Below are 14426 nucleotides of genomic sequence, written 5' to 3' on the forward strand. Positions count from 1 at the left end.
ATAATAAATACTTGTAATATAAATTTACGGTAACAACGGTCCGTTGAACTCGTGCCACTCATCGTCCCTCCCCCCCATTCAAAGTGTGTTTCGGCCCCCTTCACAGTGACGCTTGACCCTTCCTTCAAACTATCGCAAAAACTTAGTTTCCTCCCCATTCTCTTTTCCCCCCATTTTCATACAGAGAAAGTTGCCTCGTCCGTTGTCCTTGTCTTCGTTCGGAAAACTACAAAGACGGGGGCTGCGACCCCCGATAACCGTGTCTCCTCTACCCAAACTGACGCCTCTCGTTTCCGACCAGGGCGACAGTGTCAGAGATATTACTGTATTAGCTTGTGCATGCGTATTTGTTTTAATATTTAGCTATTAAAAGACATTTGTATAACGTTAAAACTTACATTGAAATTAATATTTAGCAATTGATACTTAACCATCGATTATGGTTAATAGTAAAACATCTAGTTTAATTTGTCATTTCATGTTCTATATTTAAATAAGATATAGGCGGTAGCAAAATTGAATACACGAGTAATAGTTACTGATTCATTATATGGTACTCTAGTTTAACATATTTTGCACGCACTTATTTTTCCATACATTTTTTCAATAATCATTATTTTCATTACTCTCATCCATTCGAAAGCTGTATCATTTTTCGGCGATGAAATTTGTAAATTACCGATAGGATGATTCGAAGTTGTACAAAGAAATGAATTCCAATTTAATATTTCACTTTAAAAAGTACAAAATTCTTAACTGTACAATATTTCTATTTGTACATATTACAAGCATTAATTAATTACACAATTCTACTTTCTCTTTATTATATCTCCCATCAATGTTGCAATATTTATCTTCAGTCTATATGTGTACAAGATAAATTTAACAGCAGCCGATCAGTTTTAACGTTTACACTATCCTATATTTGATTTACTTTTTATCGCGATGAAAAGCCACAGAGAAAAACGGAAAAAGAAGGAAAAAAAAACAACAACAACATTAGAGATTAAAATCGGTATACAACGCAATATTCGACTTTACAGTCACGTATGTATATGTACAGGGATATTTTTTTCAGGAATAACCGATCGACATATTTCACTGGAGGATCGTACACAGTGGTTAGCATCGGATATTGATAATTGTTCCTGTTGTTGTGAACTCCAAGGCGTTGATCAATGGCCAGACGACGGTGATAAATGGACAAAAACTTCGCGAGCGAGAAAGTTCCTGAGAACTTGCGGAAACCGTTGTGTTTGCGCGGTACGCTGCATAAGACGGTCGATTAAGAAGCTGGTCGAGCACAAATACTTTCAACAGGGTATTTTATTCGCGATTTTAATCAATACTTTGAGCATGGGGATCGAGTATCATAATCAGGTCAGTATTTCTCTTTGTACCATAAGATTGAATTTTTTTGTATTTTTCCTGAATTTTACTTGTTATCGTTTTGGAATAAAGTAGATTAACCCCTTGTCGCGTAATTTTCTTTGAAATTTCGATTTGTCAGTTAATCACATTTCTACGTGACAATTGGTATCGAGCTAGTAGGAACACAAGTTGCAGGTTTTGGTGCAACAATTATTTCAGTTTTCTAATAACACCAAAAGTTTATTAATGTACCAAACTTTTGCACTACTCTACTTTTATGGGGTTAGACACTCCATCACTGTCAATGATGATTATACCTCGCTTATGCATTTCCTCTTTAACTTACAATTTCGTAACGGTCCCTCCCTCTAGTTGCCGCAACCACCCAAACTTTGGCATTCTAATTCCAAATACGTACTCGGTCAAAACACTCCGTCCATTTCATTTGTTCAATAATTAAAATTATTTTTTTTAAGTTTTAAGCTTTAGTCAATATACTATACTATCGCTATACTCTCACTATATTATCACTGTACTATCGCTATACTGTCGCTATATTATCGCTATACTATCACTGTGCAGTCACTGTACTACCCTTCGTTCAAAATAAGAATAACCTCGTTTCGCGCATTGGACGTGCCTAAGGCAGGGCTAGAACGCTAAGCTTTAGTCAATATACTATACTATCGCTATACTCTCACTATACTGTCACTGTACTATCGCTATACTGTCGCTATATTATCGCTATACTATCACTGTGCAGTCACTGTACTACCCTTTGTTCAAAATAAGAATAACCTCGTTTCGCGCATTGGACGTGCCTAAGGCAGGGCTAGAACGTCCAAACCCCGCCTACATTTTTCTCCGTCTTACCCTCTGCTACGCTCTCTGTCTATGCGCAGAACGGACGAAAATCGATCCGAGAGCGAGGTTATTCTTATTTTGAACGAACAGTAGGTGTATAAGAAATTTCCGTAAACCTAGTGTCAATACTTGTTTGCTACGACTATTAGTGGTTCTTGCTCTCTTGGAAGCTCACTAAAAACTGGAGTGAACTTTTGGTGGACATGAGTGGTGGATCCTTTTCAGGACCATTCTTTGCCCTTGACCCATCGTACAACCTATCACCACTTCCCTGTACTAGCACCCCTAACGTGTTCCTCCTTGGAAGGGGTACAGTGCAGTACACCGTTACTATCTATATTACATTAAGCTTTCCATTCCAATGCTCTATATTCCAAATACTCAGTCTATACTATCGATATACTATCGCTATACAGTCACTATACTGTCACTATACTACACTGTTACTATCTGTATTACATTAAGTTTTAGTCTGTGTACATATAACTCACGTTCGGATCATGACTTATGTCACGAGTATGATTCGATGTCATAAGACAAGGGGTTAATTGACGTTTTGTAATTAAATATGTGCGTTAAATATGTGATATCTTTTTTTTTTTTCATCGGTCGATACAGCCAGAGCAATTGACCATAGTGGTTGAGATAAGCAATATTGTATTTTCGGCCGTCTTTGCTGTGGAAATGTTACTCAAGATAATCGCAGAAGGCCCATTTGGATACATAAGCAACGGATTCAACGTTTTCGACGGAGTTGTTGTCGTACTCAGGTATATACACAAAATGATTCATTTTTCTTAACGTTTCTATTTTTTTTTTTTTCTTGTTTGATTAGGGATATGTAGAAACGACGAAAAATAATTTAATTTTTACAATCGCAATGTAACTTTTGATTAGTATCCTCTTTACTTTGAGCATTTTCATCGGTTTTCATTCACGTTAAAGCAAGGGATATGAAGGTTCAATGAAAATTTGTTAATTTACAAAATTCGATTCACGAGTTGCAATAACGCGAATACAAATCTACCTGTATCAAAATCGTTTTAACGTAATTTAACAAATTTTGCCTACTCACAAGTACTTTTCTCCATTACCAAAATTAGTCAACAAGTATTCGTTATTTATAAGTGTGCGTGAAATCCTTTGCAGTCGACTTTATAATTGATATTAAAATTCATTGAACTTTCACATCTAAACATGTCGATTTTTTAAACATATCCCCTAAAACAGTATGGCATATTAGCAACGGATAGTAAAATTATTACGTATACTTTGCAAAAGTTTATCTTTGAAGAAATTTTTTGCCGCAAAAATTCGAATTTTTCTAAAAAAAAAAGAACATTCGATAACTTTTAAAGATAAGATTTATCAAACATTAACGAGAAAAGATTCTTTGCAATTAACGTCGATTCTATATTACACAAAATTCCTCTGAACAAGTCGAAAAAAGGCAAAGGAAAACAATTTTATGTTGAACGTCTAGCGTCGTGGAGATTTGTCAAGCGTTTGTGGAGGAGAGAAGCGGTAGTTCTGGATTGAGCGTGTTGAGAACGTTCCGGCTACTGAGAATCCTGAAGCTCGTGCGTTTCCTACCGAATCTCCGGCGGCAGTTATTCGTGATGTTGCGCACCATGGATAACGTTGCCGTATTCTTTTCCCTTTTAGTACTTTTCATCTTTATATTCAGGTAAGTTGTTCCCTTTCCCTTTTAGACAACGGTGCTCGGAATTGTGTCACGGTTCTCGCATTCGTCAGAGTCCGTTAGAAATCGGAGATCCACGTTCCAGGATCGCGGTTCGCGGCAGACATCATTGTCGCGTTCGATGTATCCCGATGGATCACGCGGATCGAACGAACCGCATTTCGTGTTCACGGACGCGGATTAACGTCGTATATTCCTGTTCAGATAATCATCTCATCAGCATATAACGTTTGCATGACCGCCAAAGCGAATTGAAATCATTGGATTATCGATGGACTATTTACTGATTGTGGAGAGATTATTTAAAACTTGAACATTACGTGTCAACGAGACTATCGTACCTACGCGTTAATCTCTAATTCTCGTCGGTCGATCGGAGTAGCTGTACAGAGCAACTACAGCGTGTGTCAGAAAAAGAAACATCGGATGATCGAAAAAAAAAAAAACGTTTCTCTATGGTCTCGTTGATATTTAATGTATTTTGAGAACAGCTTCTTGTCCGCTTACGAGCTTCCACAGGAGCTGGAGCTTGTTTGTCACTGCTCTTCGAACACGAAATGTATTAGGTGACTATGTCTTCCGTTTTATACTCCTTTGTCTTTTTCTTCTTTATGCGCTTTTTTTACCTTCTCTCACGGCATATGGATCGCCACGTAAATGCATCTTACGTACATAGATGATCGAGTCCCGCAGCAGTTCTCGTTCATTATTACTACCGACTCTGTTGCGTTTGCGAGCAGACGTTTTCTGACGTTCAAATGGTAATGACGATCGGTGTTTTGCTGGCACGTCTACGAGGGGCGTTTTGTTCGCCCTTTCTCATGGCTTGAGGCATCCAACGTGTATATTACTTTTCTTTTTATTTTTTACTATTTCATTAGAGGACACCTGTCATACATATGAACATCGATATATATATATACGTGTATATATATATATTTACACATACATGTATATACAGGGTGTCCAAATTTTTTCCGACTAAACTTCGTCGGTACATTCTACGGACGTAAGTAAGAAAAAAATGTCGTATAAACGTAGGTCGTTCGAAGCTTCGTTAAAAAGTTACAACAAAAATACGAAAAACGTATGTGCGGTTACGACACAAAATTGGAATAGATCAGCGGAATGTGCATCTAAAGCCCGTTTATGCGAGCTGCGTTTACGATCTGAGGTAGTTGAAGGCGTCGAATGTAACTTCCGCCAGTGCCGTTCTTGTCTTGTATCATAGCAACCGCAAGTTCGTTGTCATTTTCTTCCTACTTTTTGTTACAACTTTTCAACCAAGCTTCAAACGACCCATGTTTGTACCACATTTTTTTCTTACCTACACCCATAGAACACACCGACGAAGTTTGGTCGGAAAAAATTTGGACACCCGGTATATAGACGTATGCGTGTACTTCATATGTGCATGGTGCTTTCATCTAGAGATGGGTATGACAGCTACACACACACACAGACATACGCACAGTTACCTATTAATTATACGTGTATTCGTACTTCTTTTCTCTTATTCTACTCCTCCGTCTCTCTCTTGTTTTGCTATGTACACTGTAAGTGCCTACAAAGTGCGCCTCGGTGTGGTCATTGATATTTAGACAGCTGGCGAATGGATAATATGTATCTCTTTCGGTTTTTTTTGTTTTTTTTTTTGTTTCATTTTCAATTGACAATGCTGCAAACATTAGTTTCTCGCTGATTCAAGGTTTAACGTGCACTCTTCGGATGGTCAACCGGTCATTTGTTCATCTCAGATCGTTGTCGATTACGTGTCATTCTTTTTCTTTTTCTTTTTTTGGGGTCATTCTCTTCAAGTAATTCGAGTAAGTTTGATTTTCTTTTCTTTTTTTGTCGAGGACAAATTTCATTTGAATTATCGCTCTTTCATAAGATACTCTTTTACACATCTTTTCGTTCGTTCTCTCTGTTCTCCGATGAAAAAATGTATAAGCATTAGCTCTAATAACCGTTCGATAGGTGTTTATACATAGATTTGTTGCAACGTACACTATTGGCCAAAAGCATGTTCCTTACATGTAGCTGTCTTTCAATGGCATATTGTGAAGATAAAGTCGTATGTGTATCTAATGTGACAAGCTGATATTTGTTCTATATTAACAAGTTGTCGTTGCAGCATTATTCGTTAGTAAATCATGTTTCAATATGTGGAAAGTAGTTTCTCTCATACTTCTAAATACATCTCGATATTTCTGCACAAAGCTGAGAATTTCAAATGGCAACACGTTAATTTCACTTGTACCTGCGAATCAGATACTTCGACGACGATTATTTAGAAAGAAGCATTTTCTTTCACTTGTGCAAATTCGAACGGTATTTTTTTTTTTTTTTTTTTTTCATTTCGTCTGTGGCTTTTTCACTTTTGAACACGAAGAAGTAACAATAAAATAAAAAAGAAAGTTAGCATTTCTCGATTGTTGTCAAACTCTTGCAACGTAATGTTTCATACATTCTCCATCAGTTCTATACTTTTGGTTAGTAGTGTATGCACCATTTCTAAGAAAGTGAAGCATTAATTTATCCAGCCTTTTATGTGAATTTCAAGCGTTAATTTGTCCAGTATTTTATATGAATTTCAGTGATATATTTAGCGTTAAAGATTTTGCAAAAGTGAGACTCTACTTTCTCAATTTTTTATTTATTCGAAAACACCAGATTATATTTAAATTCTTTAATTAAAATGATGAGTAATTAAATTCCTTCGTGAAGACGTAACTTTCTAATTCACCGAAGCTTAACAATTTCCGACACAGTGAACATTTATCAAATAAAATTTTCATATATATTGTTCGCGAAGAGAAAAGTACTCGTTGTATCAATTTTAAAGCAGGTCAACATTACAGAAGCTAGGACGTGCCTACTTTACCTGCTAAGTAACTTGATTTATTGTAATCGAGGGAAGCTTTCTTTTCTTTTTTTGTTTTTTTTTGTTTTCTTTCTTTTCAATTACATTTCATTTTCTGTTCTCATACTTTTCCCACCTGAATTTCCTTGTGTTTTTCTCGACATACCCTATTTTTACTACTTTTCTTTCTCCCACTTTCTCTCTATCTCTATCTATCTATGTACACTTACCGACAGAAGTTAAGAAACAAAACAAGTTCGCATTATGTATTTGATCAATATGTATCGTCAGATGTTCCAAATAGATTGCAGTTGTTTAAAATACAACGATATAGAGAATTTGACATCTGCTGCATTTAATAACAGAAACTGTGCAAAACGGTGCAGAAAAAAGTTAAGAAACATTATGTTGTATTTTTGTTATCCTTTGTTTCGTATTCAGAGAGAGTCAGTTTTGTGTGAAATATTAATCGTGGACGTGAGATTCAGTTGTTATACGTGGAAACATTGAAGAGAAGTTATTTAATGAAAACAGATAAAGAAAAATAAATGTTGTGACCCAAAAAAAAAAATAATAAAAGAATTTTATACAAATTGCAATTTAACCCTTTCGCTACGGCAGATTTTAATGCGTAACGTGGACAGTCTGACGATAAATTTTTAACCACGGCTGTGAAATTTATTATTTCGGCCGTATCGTTTTGAAATTCGGTTTATTAAATTAAGGCGGAAGTGCGTGAAGTATTAAGTATTAAATATTAACGAAATAGGCAAAAACAGTTATATTAGTAAGAAAAATTCATTGCAATCCCAACTTTCGTTTTAATTTGTAAGAATAAGTATCCCTGAATCTAATTAATCTGTAACAGACTAGCTTTTCTTACCTGATACAGTACTGAAACAAAATGGCCGACGCTTATATGCACAGTCAGAAAAGAAATCATACGTTAAGGGGTTAAATTCAGGTGCAAGTGTACCAAAATGCTTTAACAGTATAATGTGAGAAAATTTTGAAAACTCCTATAGGCGCTAATAGTAACGAAAGGGTTAAAGTAATTTGCAAACAGCAGATATCTTGAAGTAATTTGAAAATTTCGAGAATGAGATGTAATGGCGCAGAATTGCTTTCTGATTAACCCTTTTCTATCCTCGGCGGGATATTTTGCGACGATATATCGTTTAGGCGACATTTCGTTCGAGATATTTCGCGTGTCTTCTCATTTGGACGCGAGATATCTCGTGATTCGAAGTTTCGAACGAGATATCTCGCATTTCTCTTCTCCTCTCGTCCAAAAATTTGCATAAAAATCAGTTCGTGAGTAATCTCGTCCACAGATACGAAGGGTTAATAACACTGGCTAATTGATACAAATTGAAGACAAATTTCTATACCAAGAGTATATTGCAAAATCGCAAGTTACATTCACAACAGAAGAAATCAAGGAAGAAAAATCGAAGCATACTTAAAAATTAGTAAAAATATTTTTGACAAAAGAAAACGTCACTCTCCTTAACGCTTGTTAAACTGTGCTCCACAAAAATCAACAGTATACCTGTATGTAGATAAAAATTAAATTACACCCGAAATTGCAAAGTACAGTTCCAAATGTCGACAGATTTTTGCATTAGAACAAAATGTGTTATTAATTATCAGACGTCAAATTATAGAAAAATCAGCAGATTTAGCGTCTTACTAATACAACGAAAATTGACATTTTCATTGAAAAAAATTGTCACCGACAAATTACACACAACCTGCGAAATAAATGTTTCTTAAATTTTGTCTCGACAATATTTTCGTTATATTCAATTCTCACGCTTCTACATACAAAATTAATCGAAATATCCACCGTGTATACCTGCGTTCTCGAGGAAACATAATTATACCACTTTTCATCGATGCTATCTTCCAATCGATTACCAAAATCGAACAAGTGAGAAAAGAATATATCCTAAATCGCTTTATCAATTGCCTTGTTCCTTAAGTTTCGTCGGTAAGTGTATTTACGGATAAGGAAGTACATTGCACGTTTCGTTGTGTTGTAGTATTCTCGGGATGAACCTGTTTGGTTGCAAATTCTGTGAAACGATGAAAGGCAGCTCTGACGTCGAGTGTGATAGGAAAAACTTTGACTCGTTACTCTGGGCTATTGTGACGGTGTTTCAGGTACCTACAAAGGATACTTTTCCACGTATCTCTCGAGAATTTTTTTCCTCTAGAAAAAATTAAAGAAAAAGAAAAATATATATATGTATGTACACATTTTGTCCAATAGCTACATATCAACGTTGTACACGTATGTCAAGTTGTGTTGTATATAGCGCAGACCGTGTCATCTACTACAAATTATGAGTTTCGCGAAGCCTAAGGTAACGTATGAGAGATACATACATGAAACCCCTATGGCAAGCCGCCGTATCGAGGTAGGAGGAGGCCACGGATCATTCGAACAGCTAAACCTCAGATGATATTTTCTTTGCTTTTTCTTATTCGTCTAATCCGCAGTCGCTAGTTAGCGAGAGTAAAATGTTTAAACAAAACGTCATGTTTCCGCGCATATCTGCCAAAAGCTGCGCGTCAAGCTGACCCTTAGATTTGCTTCTGCTACTTATACTTTTGCGTCTGCCGCTTCTGCCGCGGTTTCTACTCGTCCTTTACGCGAATTCGATCGGTTTCGTTTGTATGTAGGAGGAATAAACAGAGAATGTTCTGTTCCTTCTTATTTGTTTTTTTGTTTTTTTTTTGTTTTTTCTTGGACATTGTAGAGGGTTAATATTGTGCAAACTGATTTCGAATATCTGAAATGTACTGTAGGGAAGAATGATACGTAGGAATATTGCGAATATGAATTTCGAAAGGAAGAGAATAAATTTTGTTTATTTAATTTATATGAATTATTTAAATTGACTGAAGAATATTAATACAGTGTATCATTTCGTCCAATTTTTGCAGCGATTTTATTTGATTTTTTTCATTCGATATTATGAAGGGTTAACATTGTTAATAAACTGATTTCGAATATCTGAAATTCACTACAGTCAAGAATAGTACGTGAAGAATATCGAGAATATGAATTTCAAAGAGAGATAAATTTTGTTTATTTTTATAAATTACTTAAATTGACTAAAAGATATTAATACAGTGCGTTATTTCGACCAGTTTGAGGGACAAAGGGTTATTTTACTTTTTTATATTATAAAGGGTTAACATTATTAATAAACTGATTTCGAATATCTGAGAAGCATACCTACTGTAGTGAAGAATAATATCTAGCAAAATTGTGAATATGGATTAAAAATGAAATTCCTATTATCAAAGGAAAACATACTAAATTCTCTTTACTTATGTAAATTATTTCAATCGAAATAGAAATTATTTTTCATTTATTTTTATTCTACAATGCGTTTCGTTCGTTTTCACCCTCTGTTCCATATATTTTTTCTTTCTGTAAACGAATCTTACAAATATACCGAAGCAACAATGAGACAAATGAAAGAGCAGATTCGCGTATCAGACATATAGACACCGTTTATGAAACGTGCTGTTAGTTGACGAACCAAAGGTCTTACATCACACTTTAGGAAACTTATATTTTCCTTTTTTCCGTCGTGCCGTGAAAGAAGAATCGGATCGAAATCCTGTCACAGCTCGTTTATAACGTCCCGAATGTCGATTATTGTTATCTCGCTCGATAAGGAAATTTGTGATATAAGTCTCTTTGCGATAGAACGTTGTATCTTGTGAAGTAGCTTTTATCTAAGCTTTTTGCATCTTTTATCATTGTGTTTTTCATGTACTTGTTGTGGTCGTCGTAAGTGCATCTTTCTCACATCTAGCTTGTTGCCATGTTTTCTCTCTCTCTCTTTCTCTCTCTGTCACATTTCTTCTGTCTCCGTGTGTAAGCGTGTCGAGGAAACGATGCTGAAATTTCTGTTTTCTGGCCAAGTAGAAAGGTTGTTGGGAATTTTTTTCTATACATACAGAGAGCGTTTGTATCGGCATAGATGGAAAACACCGGCCTCTTTTCTTTTTTTTTTTTCTATCAACCCTTTCTCAGCTTTGATCGCTTACCTCAACTGATCGTGTATGCTCGCGCCGTGCATGTTTAATTATCGTTCACTTTTCTATCTTACTCTCTTTGCATGCCGATGTTATACGTGTTCCTGAGTGATTGTCTCGTTGTTGTTGCTGTTGTTGCTTCTCATCGCTTTTGACCTGACCTGTGTGCGTTTTAATACTCGCACAGTTTCTTACACGATTTATATCTCATCGTGCGACATTCACGTTACACTGTGAAAAAACGGCAATCGGAGATGGAATGCAGGATTTTATGGTGGACTTGGTGGTAACAGGGATCTCTAGCTCGACGATTAGGTGTAAGAAATTTTGTAACTTATTCCGACTTGCTGTGAAACGTTCGGAATAGTAATTCGAAATTGTTCATTCGAATTGAAAATTAATTAGCACTAAAAGTTGAAAAAATTGAACAAATTAGAAAAAAGGATTATAATTTGAGATAAATTATGCTTGACAATTTGGTAAATTTCGGATTCCTTTTTACTTAAAAAGAGCAGAAGATTTGGTGTGTTAATTATTCAAATTTAATAACGAAGATTTCTGAATGGAGAAAGAGTTTTGCGAGAAATGATAAAATGTGTCATGATAAAATCATTTTTTCTCTTTCAACCGTTTGAATGCCACGGGTCTTTGTTGTTTCCCAATCCAAAAGTGCCAAGCGGCGCGATCGCGCTTCTTTCATTCGATGTCGAAAAATTACAAAAATTTTGTCGTGGACATTTTCCTGAATACGACTATTTGGAAGTAACACGAAACAAAGGCAAAATTGATTATGTGCAGGATTTATGTGCAATTTTTTATAAAAAAATAGAATAAAATTTACACTTCGTGGCCCGATGCGGTGACTTGGCACTCGAACGGTTAAATTGAAGATCCTTTAATTCAGAAGTTGATCATTTTTGACCTTTTTAAATATTAAGCGAAGTGATATTTTTACTGTTTTATATTACTCGGTGAAAGAAACTTTGATCGTATAATTTGATCACGTATTTACGTTAGAAATAAATCGTTCATTTTGAAAGTACATCGAGTTTATAAATTTCACTCATTTGTCATAATATAATAAAGTATCTGTTCGAATAATCCTGAAGAATTATGTTTTCGAATTTACAGAGTACATTTTTTCGATCTTCTTACGAACGATACTAAATTACACGTGTATACACACTCACGTTCGTAAGTATTAAGAGACTTACTGAATGTGAAGTGTATTGAAATCTATCGAATTCCACTGAAGTCTATTGAAATCCACTGAATTCCACTGGAATCTACCGAAATTTACTAAATTTTATTAAAATCCACTGTAACACGTTACAGGTTTAATGTAAAATTCTTTCACACACGAACGTCATTAAAAAGTTGTTATAATGCTAAAAAAAAATTATTCATTCTAGAATTCTCGAGTATTACAGTGACTCCCACTAATATTCGGGCACTCTTTAGAGCAGTATAACTCTTTTTAAATTGGACATAACGACTTGAGTCTTTGTGAGAAGTTGGAAGAATTAATGTAGTAGATTTTGAAAAAGTCGCAATTTGTGGGAATCGCGAAGAAAATTGGAAAGGTGACTGTTCGCAACTTTTTTATCTAAGCGCGTAATGAAAATTTGAAGCACACGTTTTCTAGATTTATGCGAATTATACACATGCCGAAAATTTCATCGAAATCGGTTAACGGTGCTGTGAGCTGCAAAACTGTTAAAAATTATGAAAATCACCGTTTTTGAGGGTGATCTGAAGATTCTTACATCTGAAATTTTCACCACGTATATAATTGACAGAAATCTACAAAACGTACACTACCGGCCTAAAGTTTGGAATCACTGAGCATTGCAATTTCCAGAAAAAAGTCGAGCGACTTTGAGAATTTTTCGATATGAGATAAATTGGCGAATGTAGAATTGAGATAAACTTCAAATCTCTGAAAAATTCGCAGCAGATTTAATATTGATGAAAAGTCGGAGGTGATTCGAAACCTTTGGCCAAATTTTCAAATTTTCACTTCAACCTCGAATAAAAAAGTTTTAAACAGCGACCTTTCCAAATTTTCTTCGCGATTCCCACAAATTGCAATTTTTTCCAAATTTTTCGTACACGCCGTCTAGTACACCAATCCTCCTAACTTCTAAACGAAACTCCAATCGTTTGGTCCAATTTGAAAAAAGTCATAATACTGTGAACAGCGTCCGGAAATTTGTGGAAGTCACTGTACGCAATCTCCTCGAATTAAAACGTAATTTCCTTTAATTAAATCGTCCAACACTTTCTACACGAATATACAACGGGTGTCCCGAACGGCGATGTACGTATAAACAAGCCGAAGTTAATATTGAACAGTTAGAGCTTCCTGTGCCGCGCTACTAAAAAAATACCGTATACTGTCTATAAATAACGGACAGATGAAAATTTTTCGAACGATGATGTAATTCTTACACCGCGAACAGTACACGAATCCGGGGTTCTGTTGTAACAACGAAACGTTGACCATAACCCACTGTGGGCTACGTACTATTGAACGATCGCAGAAGTTCGTGGCCCGGTTTGAAAATAAGACACAAGTATTGTGCGCAAAGTCACATTTCATGTGAAAATAAAAACTAAACGAAGTAAACAATTATTTGAAAGTAAAGTACAAACGGTGTGCGCAAAGTCGACATTTCGTTTGAAAAGTAAAACGAAACAAAAGCACAAGCGGTGTACCTTTCGATAGGAAGATTTATCTCGCGGTAAGATTGCCCGCCATTTTTGAAAATTCGACACGAAATTTTTGCGATCGTTCGATACTTACTTGTGAATTTTGAACAGTGTAGCAGACACTTCGAATTTCCCGTGTCATTTTTCAACACATTCGATGTCATTAATTTCTCTCGAATTTCTACACATACATACTTATTTTCTGCGCTCTGTGACGTTTTCTTTTTTTTTTTTCTCTTTTTTTCTTTCACACTTGGTAATACCTCTTTTTCATGCGTTTATCACACTGTTCTTATCACTCTTACTCTTTCTGTCTCTCTCTCTCTCTCTCTCTTGTTCGACTGTTTACTTTTTGTGTTCTGCATCGCGTGTACAAAAACATTCGACGACCGGGAAACAAAAATTGAGGAAAAAAAAAGAATGAAAAAAGAAGCAATTACGATTGTGTGCGTGACTACGATAAATGGGAAAAACAGAACGCGTTATAGAAGATCTGTGAATTTCAAAGCCGAGATTGAAAATAATTCCGCGCGACGACACGTCCGTTGAACCGAAAAAGAAACGAGTAATTCTTTTTGACACGAAAGAAAAAGAAAGAAAAAAGAAACAAGATATAGAAGATAAAAGGAAAAAAAAAGAAAAGCAACCGTCTCCCATGTGTAATTTGCGTACAATTTCCGTATACTATTAATATCTCTCCGTTAGCCGCTGTTTGTAGATACCTAGACATACCTTTATTTACCCGATATACCCAGATTTATATACCCGTTACCATTCGAATTCCAGATAGAAAATTAATTTAGTATACATTTATTATGAAATACGTAACAACAATATTACAGATACCGCTAA

At 35.4% G+C, this 14426-nt stretch overlaps 1 protein-coding gene across 1 annotated transcript in view; it reads left to right on the plus strand.

Moving 5' to 3' along the window:
• LOC108570154 (voltage-dependent T-type calcium channel subunit alpha-1G) overlaps window positions 1-14426 on the plus strand; it is an 82550-nt gene that overhangs the window by 49738 nt on the left and 18386 nt on the right. The window contains exons 14-16 of the mRNA XM_017931944.1: window positions 1079-1380; window positions 2854-3005; window positions 3719-3922. Coding sequence (XP_017787433.1) covers window positions 1079-1380; window positions 2854-3005; window positions 3719-3922 — 658 coding nt within the window. The remainder of the gene's footprint in view (window positions 1-1078; window positions 1381-2853; window positions 3006-3718; window positions 3923-14426) is intronic.

Source organism: Habropoda laboriosa, unplaced genomic scaffold (assembly GCF_001263275.1).
Source record: "Habropoda laboriosa isolate 0110345459 unplaced genomic scaffold, ASM126327v1 scaffold80, whole genome shotgun sequence".
Taxonomy (NCBI): domain Eukaryota; kingdom Metazoa; phylum Arthropoda; class Insecta; order Hymenoptera; family Apidae; genus Habropoda; species Habropoda laboriosa.